This window comes from Podarcis raffonei, chromosome 13 (assembly GCF_027172205.1).
Source record: "Podarcis raffonei isolate rPodRaf1 chromosome 13, rPodRaf1.pri, whole genome shotgun sequence".
NCBI lineage: Eukaryota > Metazoa > Chordata > Lepidosauria > Squamata > Lacertidae > Podarcis > Podarcis raffonei.
In genome coordinates, this window is record NC_070614.1 from 47386003 (window position 1) to 47408421 (window position 22419).

At 46.8% G+C, this 22419-nt stretch overlaps 1 protein-coding gene and 3 gene segments (V, D, J or C); all 4 read left to right on the forward strand.

The window, feature by feature from the left end:
• The first annotated feature begins 2421 nt into the window (after positions 1 to 2421).
• On the forward strand, positions 2422 to 2948 carry LOC128399160 (immunoglobulin heavy variable 4-61-like). The segment is given in 2 exon segments: positions 2422 to 2467; positions 2566 to 2948. Coding segments are annotated over 2 exon segments (429 nt in total).
• Positions 2949 to 6187: 3239 nt separating this feature from the next.
• Positions 6188 to 11794, forward strand: LOC128399161 (uncharacterized). Its single transcript, XM_053360410.1, has 5 exons — positions 6188 to 6233; positions 6321 to 6625; positions 7770 to 7814; positions 11292 to 11346; positions 11436 to 11794. Exons 1-5 carry the CDS (start codon positions 6188 to 6190, stop codon positions 11792 to 11794), a joined length of 810 nt encoding a protein of 269 aa, XP_053216385.1.
• Positions 11795 to 14083: 2289 nt separating this feature from the next.
• LOC128399842 (immunoglobulin heavy variable 3-21-like) lies at positions 14084 to 15457 on the forward strand. The segment is given in 2 exon segments: positions 14084 to 14178; positions 14262 to 15457. Coding segments are annotated over 2 exon segments (411 nt in total).
• Positions 15458 to 18268: 2811 nt separating this feature from the next.
• On the forward strand, positions 18269 to 19174 carry LOC128399843 (igW heavy chain V region W26-like). The segment is given in 2 exon segments: positions 18269 to 18320; positions 18415 to 19174. Coding segments are annotated over 2 exon segments (411 nt in total).
• The last annotated feature ends 3245 nt before the right edge of the window (positions 19175 to 22419 follow it).

Below are 22419 nucleotides of genomic sequence, written 5' to 3' on the forward strand. Positions count from 1 at the left end.
CTTTCCAGGGGAGCCCTGCTCTCTGCCTGTCCCTCAGAGTCACTGTGTCACACAGAGCTGAGCCTCAGTGGCCACTATATCTCCTCCTTCTCTCCAGCAGCTGCTATGAGATCCCCAAGAGAGGAGGCTAGAGGCGGCAGCCATGGGGATGCCATGGAGAGGCAACAGGATGCTCCATCGCAGCTGCCACAGCCACAGCCACCGTCACTCAAGAGAAGCGCTGGCTCACGGTCCTCCCTGAACTTGGCAGCAGCAGCACTGGCTAGTTGGAATAAGAACATTCTTTCTCCTTCTTCCTTTGTATTTTTTTCTCCCCACTTGTTCCTTTTACCTTATTGTATCATGAACAAGTTCTCATTTCATGGTATATTTGGGTCCAATACTGTCCATTTCATTTGCCTCATGATGCCTCCAGAAACATGTGGAAGCATTCATAGAGCTGCCAGTCATCCAGGACCTGTAGAGCAAAATCTGGAATAGTGTGTGATATGACTGGGAATCGCCTTTGCATCTGCAAGCAAGTCCAAGCGGGTCTGTTGGGATGGTTGACTCTGAGTAGTAGACAAAACAAATTCATGCTCCAGAGATACTTTTTGCTCTTTTATTCTGAGAAGGATATGTAAATCTGTTGTGCTCCCACCTGCTAAACTTGCACATTAGGAAATAACATGCTCGTTTCAAAACCCAGGCTTACCTTCAGAGCCAAAGGGTTGTAGTAATGCTTTTATATATTGATAGGTATGCAAATTTTCACTGACCATTTCCTCTTTAAATCAGGCAGACATCCGATCTTCCTCAACTACAAGTCCCTGAATTGCTGGGGCCAGGTTTTGCTCGACCCTCTTCAAGCACTAGACAGGAAAAATGATACTTTTACTTCTTCTTGTTTTCTTTTCAGCAATTGTTGGAGGTAAATCCATTATTTCAAATGAAGAAGGATTAGATATTCTGGCAATTGATGGTGTGCAAAATGTCTCATTAGGATCTCTTCCTTTCTAGGTGTCCAATCAGAGGTCCAACTAGAAGAATCTGGAGGGGACATAAAAAGGCCAGGAGAGTCCCTCCGCCTCTCCTGTCAAGCCTCTGGGTTCACCTTCAGCAGCTATGCTATGGTATGGGTGAAACAAGCTCCAGGAAAAGGCTTGGAAAGGGTGGCACATATATCTGCAGATTCAGTTTACATTTACTACTTGGATAAAGTGAAGGGGCGCTTCACCACCTCCAGGGACAATTCAAACAGCCTTCTCTATCTGCAAATGAACAGCCTGACAACAGATGACACAGCTTTGTATTACTGTGCAAGAAGATACACTGTGAGTGGAAGTGAAGCAAAAACTGTCCTTCCCTCACAGCCCTTCACCTTATATGGATTCTATGAACATTACAAAGTGGTTCCTTCTATAACACAAATTATGAAAATTGTATTGTGAAATACAGTTGGGGAAAGACCACAAAGAGAGAGAGGTGTGGGTAGAAACTGGTCTACCAAATAAAGGGAAACTTTATATTTGATGCTCTACTATTTCTGCCTGTGCCTGAATACACCAGGGGCATGTGCAACACAAAAGCTGGCAGATTAATGGAATGTGGTTCTTGGGTGCCACAGGTTTGCCAGCAAGAGAGGCAGAGCTAGGAAGCAGAGAAAACAGAAGTTCCTCTCTCTTCAGTCCCCCCTTCCACTCTGCTGCTGCTATTAACCCTTTGGGAGCCAAACAGCAGGAAACTATTGGCTGCTCCAAGCAGAGAGCATGGAAAGCATGTGCCATCTAAAAGAGGAGGAAAGCGAGGGGCTGAGGGCCCCCGAGTTTTCAAGTAGGGGACCAGTCCCCCCCACATGCATCAGCCGTGCATGCATGCTGTACAGCATGCTCACTTTAATCCTGCAGCCCATGCAGAGTGCGCACAACACATCGGCATGGCGCACAGCATTCGGCATGCGCGACTGAGGTAAGTATGATGCACCATGTTTGAGCACAGCATGGGCATAGCATACAATGTGTGTGCATGACATCAGCACACTGTGCAGCATGCTGACATCACTTGCACACATCTCACATGCTGGCACCCTCAATCCTGGTAGCAAGGCAGTGCACTTGACAGAGAGGCACTTGACTTGCAGGGTATTCATCCACTTGGGGGGCAGCCTCCTCAGATATTGTATGGGGGGCCTGAAGGGAGCTTGGCTACTAGGAGATGATACCAATGGAAGGCAGGCAGGAACTTACCCTGACACTAAACTAGATTTTACCAGCTCTTTTATATATGGCTCATTGTTGGAGGAAGGTCTCATGCAAATTCCTCATGGAGACTGTGGGATTATTGGGGCAGATGTTATCTCCTTCAATATATAAATTGTTCCTTTTCTCCCTGACCCAAAGCCTCCTCTTTCCTACCTCTCTAGCACATTACTTTCTTAATACCATGAAGTTATTGTGGTTCTTGTTGTCTTTGGTGGCCAGTACAAAAGGTAAGTGCAAATTCTGTGGGAAGTTCAAAATATTAGTGTATTTCAAGTGGTGATTATGTGACATTCAAACACTCATTGAAATCTTCTCTGTTTCCAAGGGGTCTTCTCCGATGTTCAACTTGTATCATCTGGGCCAGGAATGGTGAGACCAGGAGAGGACCTCAGCCTGCTCTGTAAAGTCACAGGTTTCTCCATCTCCACTCAGTCTTCTGTCTGGCACTGGTTCCGTCAAGCTGCTGGAAAAGGTCTAGAATGGATTATAGCAGTACACCCCTATGATGGGACTAAGTGGTACGCCCCTTCTCTGAAGAGCCGAATAACCATTTCTTCAGATTCTTCCAAGAACGAGTTTTCTCTCCAGCTGAACACTCTGGCAGCTGCCGACTCTGCAGTGTATTTTTGTGCCAGACAATACACAGTGAGACACAGCAATTGGTGCTGTGTACAAAAACTGATTTTGAATGCAGAAATGTGGTTCTAATAAATGACGATCAATAAATGAGCATGTCAAAACAATGTGAAATGAAAATCAACACAAAGTGAGACAAGGTCTCTTGGGGCTATATACAAAAGGGGAAAGTCTTTCAGAAACAGAATCTCTGTTTTCTGTTCTGTGCATGTAAGATATAGCAACATCATATACATGAAATATCCTACCCTAACCCAGAGGTTGGTGTTTAGGCAATACATGAACATAATATCCAAATAACATAATTTCTTATCTCAGATTACCATTCGTATAGAAGTTGATAAATGATTTATGTTAAACAAAAACCTTTTATAATGTGAGGGAAGTCATCTGTTTTCATTTTTACATAATACAGTGAAAGTGAACTGTTACAAAACAGTCTTCGTGCCAGGTTTTTAAATTTAATTTTCCACAAGTGCTATTTGCCATACTTTGGTGGCCCAATGTATCTCCCTATTATGAGCCTGTATTAATATTGTCCCCTCTTGTGTTGTCAAACTTCTGCAAAGCCATGAGCTGATCTGTGCCACTGTTGGGCTTGATATTAACAGGTACTGTAATTCCTGGATCAGGCAGAAACTTGGCAAAGGATTGGAATGGCCCTTTTGGTATAATAGCTCTGAGGTCAATTGCTATTCTTCTGCAATAGAAATGTGACTCTTGGTTTTGGATGGTAGCTCCATTTTCCATCTATCTGCACATGAGAAGCCGGAAAGCAGAAGACATTGTATTGCTGTGCAAGACACACAAATCCCACTAGACCTCAGACAAAAACCGTTTGTTCCATTCACTTTAGTAAAGAGTTCCCAGAGGGGGCACCACAGAACCACAAAACAGAAATTTACAGACCAGGGCTGATATCAGAAGGGAATATGTTTAACAATAGCTTTTAATAATACTATTAATGAGCACTCACACTTTACACTGTGGGTGCCCTTTGCGGGATCACGTGCGGCACTTCAGACCCCAGGGAACTTACAGATTGTGTGGGCTGGCCTGCCTCTCAGTGTTATTCTTTGGAGGTTCACAGCCAGCCTCAGTTAGTCAATTTAAACTGCTGGGAGGTGGGGCCAGTCATATAAATAGGGGATGGAGCCAGCAGTGGCCAGGTAGTCCACTCAGGAGCTTCACCCACCCAACCCTCCCTTTGTTTAATGTTTCTTGTTTGCAGGTTAGCCTTTTTCTTCCTGTTTAGTGGACGCTGCTACGGTCTTTTGACTGGTTGCTGTTGAAGAACCAGGAAGAAATTTTCCTGCAATGGCAGGTTTGGTCTTCCCCATAGCAATTTGTCACAACTTTGGCAGTTTAAGGCCTTGGGCGGAATCCTTTAGTCTTTTCTTGGGGGGGGGAGTGGTGACTCACCCCCCCCCCCACAGTGGCGATTCTTAGGTCCCCTTTTAAAGGGGTTGTCATATGGGTGTAACTGGCCATACACTGAAAGGTTGTCAGTGAACTACCCTACGTGCAGGGATATGGGGTGGGCTGCCTGCATACACATGCATCTTGCAGAGCACCCCCATATCCCAATAACCTTGAGGAGCCGCAGTTCTCCCAGCTGGGGGGCTGGGAGAGACACACGCCCAATGCCTAAGCCAAGGTCTTCCTACACTTGAAAGTTTAATAAAGTTGTGTCCAAATTTTAATTCCATAACACGTTGCCACAAGTCATTATTCCTTTTTGGTGGTTCCTGGGGGCTGGGGAAGTTGCCGCCTGGTCATGCAATATTATTAATACTATTAATATTATTACTGTTAATAGTTTCACAATAGCTATTAATAATACTGAAAAACTTTTATTCTTTGGTCCAGATCCAGCCTCGTTGTGAGTTGCCATTGGATCATCCTGTTCCTACCCACTAAGCCAGAACACAGCAAAGTTCACTCCACCTTCATCAATACCATACCATCCAACATTTCCCAACCCACATCTAGGATGCCCCCTACTGACACCACCCAGGTTCCCTCCCCGATGCCAATTCAGAAATCCAGCACAAGGAATCTGGAGGGGACATTAAAAGCCCCATGGAGTCTCTCATCCACTGGACTGGGTGTGAAAGGCTCCTGGACAAGGCCACAAATGGGTGGCCAAATTAAGCACATCTTCACCTCATGTTTACTTCTATTAAAGGAAGATTCACCATCTCCAGGGATGGTTCAAACAGTCAGCTCTCTTCACAAATGAACAACTTGAAACCTGAGGACACAGCTGTGTGTTACTGTCCAAGAGAGCCACAGTGAGAGGAAGTGAATCTAAAGAGCGGCAAGGCCCTCTTTTGCTCAAATCTTTCTGGGTTGAGCCTGCTGTAAGATAATGTTTTTCAACATTGGATAATGATGGTCTTCATTTTCAGTGTTCCGAAAGAGTTGGTGGAGGAAGGAGGGAAAGAGCGCAAATCACCCGCAGATCCAGCTATACATATGAGGAGCTCTGGCCAAGCCATAATAAACACAGCTAGGTCAGCTGCAACAGGGGCAGAGCATCCCATTTCACCTCCTTTGGAGAAATGGGAAGGGTTACTGCTGTGCCATCTTCTGCCTGCCCTCGGCTGAAGATGCTTACCTATGTTTAGTGGCCAGTTCCGGCGAGATCTTGTGAGATCTCATCAGAAGGAGTCACCAGTGCTGGTGCTGCTTCTCTACTGGTTTTGCAATATTTTATTTGTCCTCATGAAAGCTTGTCAGCATCTTGGTGCAATTTTTCTCCCCTATATACTTTTATGTAAGCAATTTCACCAATATACAAAGTGTTCCCTCTTAAAATAATGTCTTTCTATATGTCTTTTTTACCATTATGATGCAATTTCTGGATATATGGGGGGGGGTAGGACCATAGCACTTCTTGAGTTGGTGGTTCTTGTGAAGATCCACCAACTCAAGAACCACCAACCCCTGCATTGATCAACTAGCAGTCAGCCCTCTTACAGTTGCATTCAGTAAGGTTGTCACCTAATTTGAACCATACACTGTAGTCTTGAGTGGTCTTTTGGTCAGCTGTGACCTGCAGGGCTATGGGGACACAGCACCTCTGCATGCAAATTGCTCCTCTTCTTCTCTGTGGCCCTTTAGCTGGGAAAGAATTGTGAATTAAGAGTTCAGAGGAAAGGAGGTTATTATACGAAGCACATGCAAATCAGTTGAACTACATCATGGCCTTAAAAGCTGCCCTTTCCAATTCAGTCTTGCCACCTCCAGCCAGCTAAGACTGAGCCAGTCAAGAAGGTGATCTAAACAATCTGCAACACAGAAGAGACATGATTCTTTGGTTAAACTTCCTTCTCTTCTTGACAGCTCTCCCAGGTAATATTTCTCTCACTGGAAACTCTGAAGACTTGCACACTTTTCTACACAGGTTTCCGCTGATGTTCTTTCCTCCATTTTTTTTAGGCTGTCACTCAGAGGTTCAGTTGGTGGAGACTGGAGGAGGTGCTGTAGCTCCTGGTGGCTCCCTCCGCCTCTCCTGCAAGGCTTCAGGATTCACCTTTACTAGTTATGAAATCCACTGGATTCGTCAGGCTCCCGGGAAAGGACTGGACTGGGTGGCTGGAGTAAGTGGTTCAGGAAGTAGCCAATGGTATAATTCCAAAGTTCAGGGACGCTTCACCATCTCCAGAGACAATTCTCAAACTTCAGCCTTTCTACAAATGAACAGCTTGAAGCCTGAGGACTCTGCCTTGTATTACTGTTCAAGATTCACAGTGACAACTTCTGCCTTCCTGCTTGTACAAAAAGCCCTGCTTTGCAGCCTTTGCAGCTGGAATGCAGGTGCTAGAGCAGGATGCATTGTCAACAAGACAGGAAAGAAAGAAAGCAGAAAACCCTGTGAGGCAACTCCAATGTGAAATACACAATACATCGCTGTTCTTCTCTAAGGCTGCATTCAGACAGTGTTTCATTCCATTCTCCCAATGTTTCCTGACCTCATGATTTCTGTCTCTGATGAGATCTTTCACATGACACAACAGCTACTTCTGTAAATCTAGTGTAATCCTGTGGAATTTTAGCACTCATTTCCATGATAATGTAAAACAACCAATTTCAATTCCATTGTCCTTGATTTTTGTGCTTGCTGTAATTTTGCCAAGAGACCCCAAATATCATGTCTGACCCTCTCTGACCCTTTTCAAGCAGCCTAGGACCTCCATGCACACTGCCCAGGCTTGCCTCTCTAGACCCAGAATTTAACACTTTACTGAAATTCCTAACACTTTACTGCATTCAGGTATTTCAGGGAAGTCTATCCCAACTTATGACAATATATATGCATCTTACATTTAATACTCAGATAGAGTGACGGACACTGTGCCTTCTCCGGGGATAAACCAAACAGCTTGCTGCCTCTGCAAATGAAGAATCTGACTCCCGCATTAATGTTCAGGACAAAGAATGAGATGATGTGGATCTGAAGCCAGACTTCAAAGGCATGTTCATTCTCAAACTCCCCATTTTTCTGGGAGATACTTTCCCAGACTGATAGATATTATAACAATTGTTTTGTAAGCAGATAGCTGTTTGTTCTAATTTAATGTTAAGAACAGGTTTTCCAGGGAAAGTGGTGGGACAAAGGCAAAACCGCTCAGACTCATGGCTAGAAAGCAAGGCAAACCATTCTGACCCATGATTTCAAGGAACAGGACAAGTGGAAGTGTGGACAAGCCATAGGGAGTTGCCTTCTAATCCACAAGCAAGTCCCAGAGATTCTGTTTGGTTGAATTATTCTGAAAAGTGGACAACACAAATTTCTCCTGCATCTCTGCACAGAATAGGATTCTTCTGCATACACATAAGTTAACAGAGAGACTGGTTTGTGTAAAAATGGCATTGATATTTGCTATTTCACACATTACGGGAGGTATGGCGGTGGGGGCAGATGTTATAGGCGAAGGGGTTCGAGATATGGATATGCTCGTACCCCTTCCAATCTGCGCCTCATCCCGAGGGACGAGGGTAGGGTGAGCAAGGATTACTCACCTCCGTCACTGGTGCTGTGCAATGCCAGGTCTATAGGCAACAAAACCGCCACCCTGCGAGATTTCTTTATCTCGCAGGGGGTCGACCTGGCTTGTGTGACGGAGACCTGGGTGCGCGTAGGGGCAACAGTTACCTTACGAGAGATGGCGCCCCCGGGTTTCTCCGTCCTCCACCAGTCACGGACTGTGGGCCGGGGGGGAGGGGTGGCATTATTAATCCGGGAAGATTGTCCTTTCAGGGCTCTACCATCACCATCGATCCCCGGCATTGAATGTGTTGGCCTAGTGTGGGGCTCCGAGGAGAGCTTGGCTGTCTGGCTGGTGTACCGGTCACCTAGCGCACCAGCAGCCACCCTGTCAGGCCTATTGGAGGCGGTGGCCGGCTGGGCCTTGGAGTTCCCTAACCTATTGGTATTGGGGGACTTCAACATCCATGCTGATGCCACTCCCTCCTCACAGGCTCTGGACCTGGTGTCTTCCATGGCGACACTAGGGCTCTCCCAGTTTGTTTCGGGCCCCACACATCAAGCAGGCCACACGCTGGATTTGATCTTTGGTGTAGGTATAGATGTGATCATGTCTCCTTCGATGAAGGTGCCATGGTCTGATCACTACGCTCTGAAAGCCAGGATTGACTTTCCACCCCCACCCTGCTTAGGTGCCGAGCCAATTTGGGCTCGCCCGCAGAGGCTGATGGACCCTGATAGATTCCGCCAAGCCTTGCGGGACCTTGCTCCCCCTGGCGACTCATTGACTGAGCTTGTTGAGGGCTGGAATATCCAGCTCCTGGCAGCCATCGATGAGATTGCACCGAAGCGCCCTCTGTGACCCCGCAGAAACCGGGCTCCCTGGTTTACCGAGGAGCTCCGAAAATGAAGCGGGACCTCAGACGGCTAGAGCAAGTTTGGCGGGGTGCCCGTGACGAAGCCTCAAGAACATCTTATAGGGCTTTTATGAAAACCTATGAGATGGCGGTGAAGGCTGCTAAGAAGTCTTACTTCTCGGCCTCCATTGCATCCGCTAGCTCTCGCCCGGCGCAATTATTTAGTATAATCAGGTCTTTAACGTCCCTTGAAGGACAGCCAAATTTAAATAACAATTTGACACACGGCTGTGAGGCATTTGCGAGCTTTTTTGCGGAGAAGGTCTTGTTGCTCCGCCATGACCTCCCTGCCAATTTGGATACAATAAAGGAACTGGAGGCCCCTTGACTGTCCTCGGGTCCAGTATTGGACCACTTTGACCGGATATCCCCAGCCGATGTGGACAGACTTCTCCGAGCTGGAAAGCCCACCACCTGTCCTCTCGACCCGTGCCCGTCTTGGCTGATTAGAGCGTGTCCAGACGAGGTGCGGGCCCTCCTGGGGGATATCATCAATTTGTCCCTTGGCATGGGGACATTCCCAGGGGAACTGAAGGAGGCAGTGGTGCGCCCGCTCTTAAAGAAAACATCATTAGATCCTTTAGATCTATCCAATTACCGCCCGGTTTCGAATCTTCCGTTCCTGGGTAAGGTGATTGAGAGAGCGGTTGCTGAACAGCTTGGTGGGTTTCTGGATGAAACATCGGCTCTGGATCCATTCCAGTCTGGCTTCCGCGCTGGTCATGGGACTGAGACAGCTCTGGTTGCCCTAACAGATGATCTTCGTAGACAGCTGGATCGAGGCGGGTCGGGGCTGCTGATTCTTCTAGATCTGTCAGCAGCTTTCGACATGGTCGATCACGAACTTCTGGACCACCGCCTTGCCGACGTGGGGATCCAGGGCGCAGTCCTTCAATGGCTGCACTCGTTTCTCTCTGGTCGGGGACAGAGAGTGGCGCTTGGGGGGGAATTGTCATCGCGCCACTCCTTGGTGTGTGGAGTACCTCAGGGTGCGATACTCTCCCCAATGCTTTTCAACATCTTTATGCGCCCCCTCGCCCAGCTTGTCCGGAGTTTTGGGCTGGGTTGCCATCAATATGCCGATGACACCCAACTCTATCTGTTGATGGATGGCCATCCTGACTCGGCCCCAGACACACTGACCAGATGTCTGGAAGCTGTGGCTGGATGGTTACGTGGGAGCCGGTTGAAGCTAAATCCTTCGAAGACAGAGGTCCTGTGGCTGGGACGGGGCGATATGGGATTGGGGGGGCAACTCCCATCTCTTGCGGGGGCACAGTTAGTGCCAGCACCGTCCGTTAAGAGTTTGGGTGTAATCTTCGACACCTCCCTTTCCATGGAGGCGCAGATTGCAGCTATAACAAAGGCGGCATTTTTCCATCTCCGCCAAGCTAAGCAGTTGGCTCCTTACCTCTCTCGCCCTGACCTAGCCACTGTGATCCACACGACGGTCACCTCCAGACTGGATTATTGTAACTCGCTCTACGTGGGGCTGCCCTTAAGACTGACCCAGAAACTCCAACGGGTGCAGAATGCTGCGGCGAGACTCCTTACGGGGTCTTCGCTGCGAGATCACATTCATCCGGTGCTATATCAACTGCACTGGCTCCCGGTGGAGTACAGGATCAGGTTTAAGGTGCTGGTTTTAACCTTTAAAGCCCTATACGGCCTAGGACCCTCGTACCTACGGGACCGCCTCTCCTGGTATGCCCCACAGAGAAACTTACGGTCTTCAGATAAAAACATCTTGAAGGTCCCAGGCCACAGAGAAGTTAGGCTGGCCTCAACTAGAGCCAGGGCTTTTTCGGCTGTGGCTCTGACCTGGTGGAACACTCTGTCACAAGAGACTCGGGCCCTGCGGGACTTGACATCTTTCCGCAGGGCCTGCAAGACAGAGCTGTTCCGCCAGGCCTTTGGCCAGGGCACAGCCTGACTCCCTCCCTCGGCAATCTTCGCGGAGCTCTGGCCCAATGGTGGCCAGTGGCTTGAATTTAATTAATTTTATAATGAATGATTTTAGAGTGTTGTTTGTGTTGTACTTTTGTATTGTTTTATTGTTGTTAGCCGCCCTGAGCCCGGCTTCGGCTGGGGAGGGCAGGATATAAATAAATTTTATTATTATTATTATTATTATTATTATTATTATTATTATTATTACAGACAAATTTATCTCTCCATCTTTTAGAAAGACAGAAAAAAGAAAGGAAGATGGCTACCTACTTCGCCCAGCCCCATTTTGCTCTTTTTTTCGTGAGAGCGATATACAAACATACTGTGGTAACAACTACTAAACTGTACATTGGAAAATAATAGCTTGTAGTATAGATGAGGCTTGCATTCAGAGCCATAGCTCGCCCAACAGCTGTAGTGGTGCTTTTACCTTACTACATATGCAAATTATTAGAGACTGCTTCATCTTTAAATCCGTCAGACAACCTCCCTTCCTCAGCCACAGGACCCTGAATACCCGGGACCACAATTTGCTCAACCCTCTCCTGGCATTAGATGGCAAAAATGATAGCATTGCTTCATCTTGTTTTCTTTTCAGCTGTTTTTAGAGGTAAATCCATCCTTTCAAATAAAGAAGAATTGGGCAACCTGACTGCTAATAATACGCAGAAGAGCTCATTAATACCTCTTTCTTTCTAGGCATCCAATCAGAGGTCCATCTGGTAGAATCTGGAGGGGATGCAAAAAAGCCTGGGGAGTCCCTCCGCCTTACCTGTCGAGCCTCCGGGATCACCTTTAGCAGCATGAACTGGGTGCGGCAGGCTCCTGGAAAGGGACTGGAATGGGTGGCCTATATATCTACTGGTTCATCTTACATTTACTACTTGGATTCCGTCAAAGGAAGATTCACCATTTCCAGGGACAATTCAAACAGCCTGCTCTATCTGCAAATGAACAGCCTTAAACCTGAGGACACAGCTTTGTATTACTGTGCAAGAGACACAGTGAGAGACTTCCCATTAGACCTTAGACAAAAACTCTTCATTGCATTCCTTTAGTGAAGTTTCCAGAGGGGGCACCAAAGCACCACAAACCAGAAACTCTCAGAGCAGAGCACAAAAACCAAGGGAATAACAATAGCTTTTATTACAGGGAACATCTGTTCTTCTTTGGCCCACCTCTAGCCTGTTGGGAGTTGTCCCATGATCATCTTGTTCCAACCCAGTAAAGCCATTCAAAGCAAATTCATCCTGCCCAGTCCTTTCTTTCTCTCATAGAGCTTCATTATTCCCTCAAGATTTCTGCTCTTTCACAAATTCTGATTACAGTGGAAGATATTCAGGAGCAGCTTCTGCCACCAGCATGTTGTGGTCCTCCTGGACACTGAATAAAGTAATCTGGAAATACTATGCTCATTTCTTGAGACTCAGAGAAACTGACGTTCTGGCCTAGATAAGCAAAACAACAGTAATTTACAATTCTTTCCCCATCACAGCACAATGCCCTGGACTGCTACATTGTTCCTTCCAGCTTGACCCACATAGCTTAGGCAGGTAAACCTCTTCACATCTCAGCTACTTTCCCCATGCAGCCAAGGTTCTTCCTTATCAAGTGTGGTGCCGCACAACTGAGTACCCAAATCAGCAGCCTCCCTGCCTGCCTCACCTGCAATAAAAGCTGGTTTTAGTGAGTGGGGCTTCCACAAAGGCACAGTCCCAAGGGCAGGGGCCTAGGGATGAAGACTGTGGGCTTGAATAGCAAGGCCTGTCAACAAGTGAAGAACCATCAACACCTCCAAAATGCTAGCACCAACTTGTCTCTTCATAATACTTTCCTCTTTCAGGTTCCAACAAGCTGGAACCATTGAAAGGTATAAGGGCGGCGGCGGGGAGGGGGGGCGGGACGACGACACAAATGGGCAGCTAAGTATGGTTGGAACAGTTTGGTACAGCTATTTGGAACAGCTAACATGTCTTTTGAGAATTTCATTCCTCTGGAGACTCCAACAGTTCTTTATTAAAAGTTGAGGATGCTTTTGACTTCCCTACCCCAATTCTCTCTCTCTCTCTCCATTTATTACATGTAGTGTGTGAAATTGTTAGAGGTGCTTTGATTTATTTTATTGAGCTGCCTCAATTCATTTCTCTTTCTTTCTGTCTCTGATCTATGGATTGCTTGTCATAGAAAGGAACTAACACACCCAGCCTAAAGCACAGTGCATCTTCCAGTGGAAGGTAATAAATTGGGAGCATTTGGTGTTGCTGTAGCTCTTGAAAAATTGAAATGAACATGGAGAAAGCCCAGAATTCTGCAAAAGGGAGTTAAATGGAATGTCTGTGGATGTAAGTTGTCTATTTGTTATGAAAAGAGAAACCCATGTGGAAACAAGAACTTCTTAGCTTGAGGGTCATTTATACGGGCCTGGCCAGAGCCAATGACTTCTTCATATTGATATGTCCATTGCTCAAGTAGACAAGATTTTCCTACTTGCTGACTTACATTTTACAAGAGAAAAACTTCCCTCAGTTTTGAGGGAGGTTGAAACAGAAGCTGAGATGGCTGGGGATGATGAGCATTATCGTTCCCAAAGACCAGTGGGGAAAAGGTTGATGAATGTTGATCTAGGTCTACAGTTTGTAACATTATACCCAAGGCTGATATTTAAATTATCCATAATAGGGATCCAATCTCTATCCATTCTTTGGTTAAAAGCACCATGAGTGGATATTCTGCTACCACATTAATCCCTAGCTTCCTTCAGTTCAGTTTTAACTTCAATATCTTGAGGCAACTGCCCTGTTCCTCACCATAATAAAGGTAAAGGGACTCCTGACCATTAGGTCCAGTTGTGGCCGACTCTGGGGTTGTGGCACTCATCTTGCTTTATTGGCCGAGGGAGCCAGCGTACAGCTTCCGGGTCATGTGGCCAGCATGAGTAAGCCACTTCTGGCAAACAAGAGCAGCAGACGGAAACGCTGTTTACCTTCCCACCAGAGCAGTACCTATTTATCTACTTGCACTTTGACGTGCTTTCAAACTGCTAGGTTGGCAGGAGCTGGGACCGAACAATGGGAGCTCACCCCGTCACAGGGATTCGAACCTCTGACCTTCTGATCAGCAAGTCCTAGGCTCTGTGGTTTAACCCACAGCGCCACCTGCGTCCCTTACACCATGGGTGTTGCCAAAAAATTTGACAGTCCATAGTCACATGTATGCCTAATGAGATTGGATAGTCAAAGGGCCATACTGCTCTTTTATCCTCACAGATATGCAAATACTTAAACAGCATCCATATATTATCCCTGCCCTGACTCAAACCCATGTACACAACCTCAGTGTGACACTGCTTGGTTGCTATTTTTTACTTACTCACTTTCCAATTAAAAATAAGGGGAAATGACAACTTTACTTCAATGTGCTTTCCTTTTTGTAATACTTGAAGGTAATCCTTCTTTCAGATAAAGACCTCTGTTACATTGTAGTTGTAAATGAGCTTGAAGTCTAATCATAAATCTATCTTTTCAGGTGTCCAGTCAGAAATCCAGCTCACAGAATCAGGAGGAGACATTAAAAGACCAGGAGAGTCTCTCCGCCTCTCCTGCAGAGCCTCCGGGTTCACCTTCAGCAGCTATTACATGTCATGGGGGAGACAAGCTCCTGGAAAGGGCCTGGAATGGGTGGCCAGAATAGGTACAGCTTCATCTCCCATTAACTACTTGGATTCCATCAAAGGAAGATTCACCATTTCCAGGGATGATTCAAACAGCCAGCTGTTTTTGCAAATGAACAACCTTAAACCTGAGGACACAGCCGTGTATTACTGTGCAAGAGACACAATGATTGACTTCCATTTAGATCTTAGACAAAAACCCTTCACTACATTCCTTTAGTGATGTTTCCAGAGGGGGCACTAAAGCACCACAAACCAGAAACTCACAGAGCAGAGAAGACAAAACAAGGGAACAACAATAGCTGTTATTATAGGGAACATCAGTTCTTCTTTGTCCTGTCTCTAACCTACTGGGAGTTGTCCCATGATCATCTTGTTCCAACGCAGTGGGCCCATTCAAAACAAATTCATCCTGCCCAGTCCTTTCTTTCTCACATAGGGCTACTTCCCTCAAGATTTCTGTTCTTTCAAAATTTCTGATTACAGTGGAAGATATTCAGGAGCAGTTTGTGCCACCACCATGTTGTGGTCCTCCTGGACTGAGAATAAAGTAATCTGGAAATACTATGCTCATTTCTTGAGACTCAGAGAAAATGATGTTCTGGCCTAGATAAGTAAAACAACAGTAATTTACAGTCTTTCCCCATCACAGCACAATGCCATTTACTGCTACATTGTTACTTCCAGCTTGACCCACATAAATTAGAACGCAGACCTCCTCCCATCCCAGATCCTTTCCCCGTGCAAAGTTCTTTCTTTTGAAGTGTGGTGCTGCACATGCCTCACCACCCAGCACCCAAATTAACAGCCTCCCAGCCTGCCTCAACTGCAATAAAAGCTGGTGATAATGGGTGGGGCTTGAATTCTCAAAGGGGTCAGAAGAGAATCACCAATGAGTCAAGCATATACAACAAGGAAAATAATTATACAAGAGATATTAATAACATGTGCAATTATTTGGCCCAGCACATATGACCATTCCTGGAGCTCATATATGTTTCTTTCAAGATTCCATCAATATCTTTTGCTTTTTTCCAGAGTTTATAAGAAGGCAGAAGTTCTTCAATAGCTGCTCTTTTCAACATGATCTTGCAGCATTACTGGACTGGAAGAATGTTCAGATTGGGAGGAAAGTGGGATGCTCTTATCCTCACCACACACCTGCGATGTAGGGTAGCTGAGAGATAGGGACTAGCCCAAGGTCACCAGAGCTGCCATTTAAAGCACATGGCTTTTTCCGAAGAATCCACGATCAGTGATGTACCCCTCATAGTATTACACTTCCCAGCATCTTTAGCAGTTTAAAATTATCAGCATTCCATCAGAGATGCCATCTGCTTTCAATGCACGTTGAATGGATGGTGCGTACCCAATCTGGCTGAAGTACATGGCCAAATTGGAGTCAGTGTTACATTCCACCCATTGCAACTTTTCTCTATGTGAGTGAGGATGCTGGTGGTTGGAGACTGACAGCGCCAGCAGCAAACCAGAGCCCCAAAACCGCTTGCAACAGCCTCTTCGCCTGCTATATATTACTGGGGAGGGTCTCGTGCAAATACCTTCAGGAGGCTGTGGGTGGTTTGGAATGAAATCTCCTCAATATAAAATTTTAACATGTTTCCTATTGGAAAGGCTCCTCTTCTCTATCTCTCTAGAGTCTAGGACATTTGTTCACTAACATTATGAAATTGCTGCTCCTTCTTTCTTTGGTGGCCTTTCCAAAATGTAAGTAAATTTTTGTGATGAGTTGTTTCATGTGGTCATTTGATGATTTTCAAACATTCACTGAAATCTTCAGTGTTTCCAAGGGGTCTTCTCAGACATTCAGGTTGTATCATCTGGGCCAGAGGCAGTGAAACAAGGAGGAAACCTCAGCCTGCTCTGTAAAGTGACAGGTTTCTCCATATACAGTGGTACCTCAGGTTAAGAACTTAATTTGTTCTGGAGGTCTGTTCTTAACCTGAAACTGTTCTTAACCTGAAACACTACTTTAGTGTCCTGCTGCCACTGCGCTGCCGCTGCACAATTTCTGTTCTCATCCTGAAGCAAAGTTCTTAACCCAAGGTAATATTTCTGGGTCAGCGGAGTCTGTAACCTGAAGCATATGTAACCCGAGGTACCACTCTATATTAATACTTATGCCTGGCACTGGATCTACCTGGTACCTCGGAAAGGCCTGGAATGGATTGCAAAGATACACCCTTGTAACGGGATGACTTGGTATGCACCTTCTTTCAAGAGATGTGCAACCATTTCTTCAGATGCCTCTGGGAATGAGTTCTCCCTCCAGCTGAACTCCCTGGCAGCAGCAGATGCCTCTGAGTATTTCTGTACCACAGAGACGACCACAATGAGACAAGCTGTTAAAAAAAGGGCGGGAAACAATTCTCCCTGCAAAAATCTAGCTGCATTCAGTTACAATAAATCAATCACTAAGCTTGCAAACACAAAGAGAAAGGACAATTCAATTAAATACTTTAAAAGTTATGAGGCATTCTCTAGGAGTAGGGTGTCATTTTCTCTTCTGTTTGTATTCTGGTGGGGTACGAGAGCTGAAAATAATGCCAATATATTTCACAGCTGGAAACCAAGGTGTCCCTTTGGTTTCATATAGTACATGGGCAGACAAGTCTAAAAAGCTTGGGACATAAATTTTCGTGGCCCTGCAGCGGCTATGGTGGCTCATTTACCAGAAATAATGTATTTAGCATTATCTCTGGAAGTGTATAGTGACCAAACTAAGCCTTCTAGAGAAAAATATACCTAGGGGGATGAGTTTGGTCAGAATGGAGTATACACTTTCAATGGGTCTACTCTGAGTATGACGCAGTCCCGTGGGGTGATTTTAAACTAAGCTTTACTCAATAACCAACCAAGACCTGTTTAGCAATCTTCACAATCCTCACAATGCAGGAGTGATGCATGGGGCTCACACACGCACTGGAAGCTTCTTTCACTTGGCTTAAATTCTGCAGGATAAGGATGGTTTGCAAAAATTCAGTGGTGTAGCATGGGTTCCCAGCTCCAGTTGCTGTCAACTTTTTCCTTTTCTTGCAAGGAATCCTATTCGGAATAAGGGAAATTCCCTTAAAAAAGGGGGAAATGTTGACAGCTATGCTCCAGGGGCTACGTGGAGGGGTGGGTGGGAGGGAGGGAAATGGAGTGCACTTATACATTAACTACCTAACAGTGTCTGTGTCACCCAGGAGATGACAGTCAACCACCCCTGTGGCTATGTCAATGTGAACAATTCTGGCTCTGTGGATCCTGCCACCTGAGGCAGTTTCTTCACCTTGCCTCATGGGTGGGTCAGCCTAGAAGCCTCTTTGCAACCAGGGCTTTTCATGCTCTTGCTGCCGCCCAGCTGTTCTATCCCCATGAGCAACAATCCTGCTGCAGTCATTACAGAACCACACATGCCAAAACTGTTTCAGTGACTAATGCAGACTTGGTACAGTGCGATGCAGGAATGGGCAACTCAGTTTAAGCTCCCTTGGGACACTCTGACACTGTATTGTGTAGAAAAGTCCTTTAGTTCACCTCATAACACACAAACTCAAATGAGACATGTTACCCACATCTCTCACTCTCACCTGAGAGAAAAAGAAAACCTACAGAAGAAATTGGCCCAGAAGACTTGGATCAGTGAGCAATTGGCAGTTCATTCCCTTTCCAACCAACCTTCTACCCAAGATTCCACATGTCTGAAGGTTTTTCATCCCATATTAATACTGCCCCCTCTTACACTGGCAGATTTATGCAAAGCCGAGTTTGTTTTCTCTTCCTACTTAAAGCCGCAAGTCTCTCACTTCACACAGACTTCCTGGCACGGCACTCAGAGTTCCATTCAGACCATCCCACCACTATGCCTTCTTTCTTGATGATGCTCCTGGCACTGGCTGCCTCCTCTTCAAGTGTGTTAAGTCTTGCATTGTAGTTCATCACTTAATTTTGGATTTCTAAGATAATATTTGGCTGATGGTTTCTCCTTTTTTCCTTCCCTACCAGGTGTGTTCTCACAGGTGGTTCTGACCCAGACATCAGATCCAGTCTTGAAAAAACCTGGGGAATCCCATAAACTGAGCTGCACCACTGCTGGATTTGATATTAACAGCTACTGGATGGACTGGATCAGACAGAAACCTGGCAAAGGGCTGGAATGGCTTGTTCACTATTACAATAGTGGGAACAGTCATTATTCCTCTGCAATCCAAGGGCGATTTACAGCCTCGAAGAGTGGATCAAACTTCTATCTGCAAATGAACAACCTTAAACCTGAGGATACAGCTGTGTATTACTGTGCAAGAGACACAGTGAGAGGCTTCCCATTAGACCTTAGACAAAAACCCTTCATTGCATTCCTTCAGTAGAGTTTCCAGAGGGGGCACTAAAGCACCACAAACAAGAAACTCTCAGAGCAGAAAAAACAAGACCATGGCCCAGGTTAGACAGGGGTCCAACAACATCTGCAGGGCCCCTGGTTCTTTGTTCTTACCCCCAAGCAAAGCAATGTCCTGAAAAGACCTTGTCTCTTCTCCACCACAGGTCAGCAGCTTCATTCAACTGTATCACTGTGCTTCGACAACAAGCATTTGAAAGAGGGAATAGGGTCAAAGTTGAATCAAATCATAAACAAATCAAGGATTAGTGCTCAACAATTGTTTCAGGTGCATAGCTAGATGCCTGGTGCTGCCCACTCTCCCCAAACTCAATGGAAGGGAAATTCATAAACCTCTACTAAATTTAATTTCATGTGATTAGCATATTCTCATAAAACCAGGCTGCAGAACCTTCTTCTTCTCCCTCCTGTTTCCCACAAGAGGGCAAGCAGGGTGTAAAAAACACCCAGTGTCATCAGCCCATGTCTGAAATGGTGTTGCAAGTACCGTTAGTGGCTTCATCTGTAAAACTGACAATTTCTTCAGATGTTTCCTTGCAGACCATCATCGCATGGGCCCCTTGAGACTTTGCACTTCTCCACACTTAAGCTTTCTCTGTACTTTCCAGGCACAGGTCTGTGCTTTAAAGGTCCATGTCTGAATTGCTGTTTATTGTGCTTTGGGCGGAAACGCCAGGGCAAAGAAGAAGGAGAAGAAGAGGAGAAAGAAGTAGAAGTAGAAGTAGAAGTAGAAGTAGAAGTAGAAGAAGAAGAAGAAGAAGAAGAAGAAGAAGAAGAAGAAGAAATGTAAATTTAAAGCACTTTGACTCCCAAAGGCATTTTCTCACAGTTCTCTTTATATCTTGATCACAATTCATAGCTGGGGGAAATGTAACTAGTACAAACCCAATGTGGCTAATAGTTTGATGGCAATAAATAAAAATGGCATAAATCTAGAATATTAAAATTGGACCAGGAGCACATGATTTTTCTTTCTCTTTCATGTGTGAAGAAGCCACATGCAGTATTCCTTGTTATTATCTCTGACCAGGAATGGACGGAGTGGCTAATTATTTCCTATTTCTGTTTTTGCTGGTGCTCATTTGTGCTCTCTTTTTTAATCCATATTTTGTGAATAAATGCACAAAAAGTACACATTTAAACTATACAGATGTTGCATTCAATGTACCATCATGTTCTCGAGTGCATTTCAATGTTTTTCAATATATTTCTTCACAACATAACTGTTTCATATGCATTACTGTCAGGGAATCAGGAGCAGGAGCACTGGGGAGAGAGGATTGGGAGAGCGAAGGGGAAGAATCTGAGGGCAGCGTAGGGGAGTATGACAGTGGCCCGAGAGATTCCATGAGCTTCTCCAGCGAATCAGAAGATTCCCAGAAGGGGGCGCCGATGGTCAGGGCAAGGGGGGTCCCAGGGGGGACGCACCAGAAACAAGGAGCCAGAGGGGAACCCCAAAGCAGCAGTGGAGGATCGGGACCAGTTTCCCCACCAGAGCATAGTGGGGGGGAGGAGTCACATGTGTCAGGGCCAGCGTCTCCTCCAGAGAGGGAGTCAGGGCTGACCACGCCTCCATCGGAGAGTGGGGGAACGGAAGGGAGGTCAGTTGCAGCTAGCCCCCCCGAAGGGGGAAGCAGTGGCAGCAGCAGTGAAACGGTCAGGAGGAAAGCTGCTGGCTGGGCGCGCGCGCCAAGTTCAAATGTGCAGGCGCGCGGAACAGCAGGAGACCCGGATGGGGAACCAGCTCCTAAAGCCCGCCGGAGGGAGGGAGAAGGCTCAGGGGAATCAGCGGGAGAAGAGGCTAGAAAGGGCGGAACCCCGGCGGGCAGGCGGACCCAGAGGAGGAAGGAGCAGCGGAGAAGGTGGAGCAAGGCTAGGATCTTAAATTGGTGTCAGGGGGGAGGAGACTCAGACGGAGCATCAGTGGTCTGACACTTTAGACGTGGGGCTGCGCGCTGCAGCTCTGGAAGTGAAACTGAACTTCAATAAAGACTTTTATACTTAACAACGAAGCAGCGTTGGTCCTTTGTGAGCTGGGACCTAGGGCAGCCCTGACAGTATGCTCCGTCTCAGATAAAAACCTCGCAGCGTGAGTTGGTGCAGCGAGGGGCAAGACTTGGTGTTTTGCGAGCTCACGAAGAGAGGCAAAGATGACTACAGAGAGCCAGGTGAAAGAACTGCAAGAAGCAGTCACAACGCTTTACGCAGAAGTAGCAGCATCCAGGAAAAGAGAAGAAGAAGCAGTAGCGCTCTGCCGGGATCTGCAGGCCAGGTGGGACCGTTGGGGGAAAGAGGGGCTGCCAGGACCCAAACCGGAGGGAGTTGGCCTCGGGAAGAGGGGGGGCAGCCTAGTAGCCCACTTTGATGGGAACCTGCAGCAATACCCTAACTTCAGAGCTGACGTGGTTTACGCGCTCAATTTGCTTCGGAAAGACTTTAGAGATGAGGAAGAGAAGGTGGGCTTCATAATCACTCATTTGCATGGGGAAGCAAAAGCGTGGCTGCGGAATTTGTGGCGCGAAAAAGACCCCGCCCTCAAAGATTCCGATGCATTTATCAAAGCTATGGACGCTTGCTTTAAATCTACGGTAGATGTAGATATTGCTCGGAGGGAAATGCATGGACTACAGCAAGGGAAAGCGACGGTGAGGCAATATCACTCGCGCTTTTTTGCCTTACTGAACGTGCTGGGCTGGGAGAAGGACTCTATTGCTGTCAGAGACCTGTTCTGGGAGGGGCTAAGTGGAGAGGTGAAAGATGAGCTGGCAAGAGGGGAACGACCCCAAAGTACCCAAGAAGTTGCCCAAAGAGCGTTGGCAATTGGTGTGCGCCTGGAAGGACGCCCTTGGAGCAGGGAGGAAGGACGTAAGGCAAGCACCCCAGCCAGGACAACCCCTTTCTTTCCCAGAGAGGCGGGGCGGGCGCTGTCCATGCCTCCTTTAGGAAGGGGAGAAGAGCCGATGGAGATTGGTGGTGCCAGGGCTCAGACTGCCAGCAGAGCCCAAACACCGGGAGCAGTCAAGGGGAAGGCTCCTAGAGGGACCAGGAAGTGTTACATCTGCGACAGTGCACAGCACATGGCCAAAGAGTGTCCCCAGAGGCTCCAGAAGCACACTGCAGCCTCGGCAACAGTAAAGGGAACAGGTGAGCAGCCGAAACAGCTGCAGGGGGAAGAAGAAGCCTGGTTGGAAACAGAGCCACTGGGGCCCAACCAGGCAAGTCAGTGAAGCAGTCCCCAGAGATTTTACAGCCCACAGACCCCCTCCCACCCAAACCAGTGGTGCAACTCACCGCATCGCTCCAGTTGCCCAATGGGCACACCATGCAAGTACCAATAACCATTGACTCTGGGAGCAACACAGACTTTATTGGAGTGGACTTTATCAAGCAACATCGCATAGCACTCATGCCAGCCACGATGCCCCTAAACGTCGTCACGGTCGATGGCAGGAAGCTACTGGGAGGAGAGGTGGTACAGCAAACACCACCGATGGTGATGCAAATTGGAAACCACCGCGGAGTCATCAGCTTCAACGTCACCCACCTGTCGGACACGCCCATAGTGTTGGGTATGAGTTGGCTGGATAGGCACAGCCCGGCATTAGCATGGTACC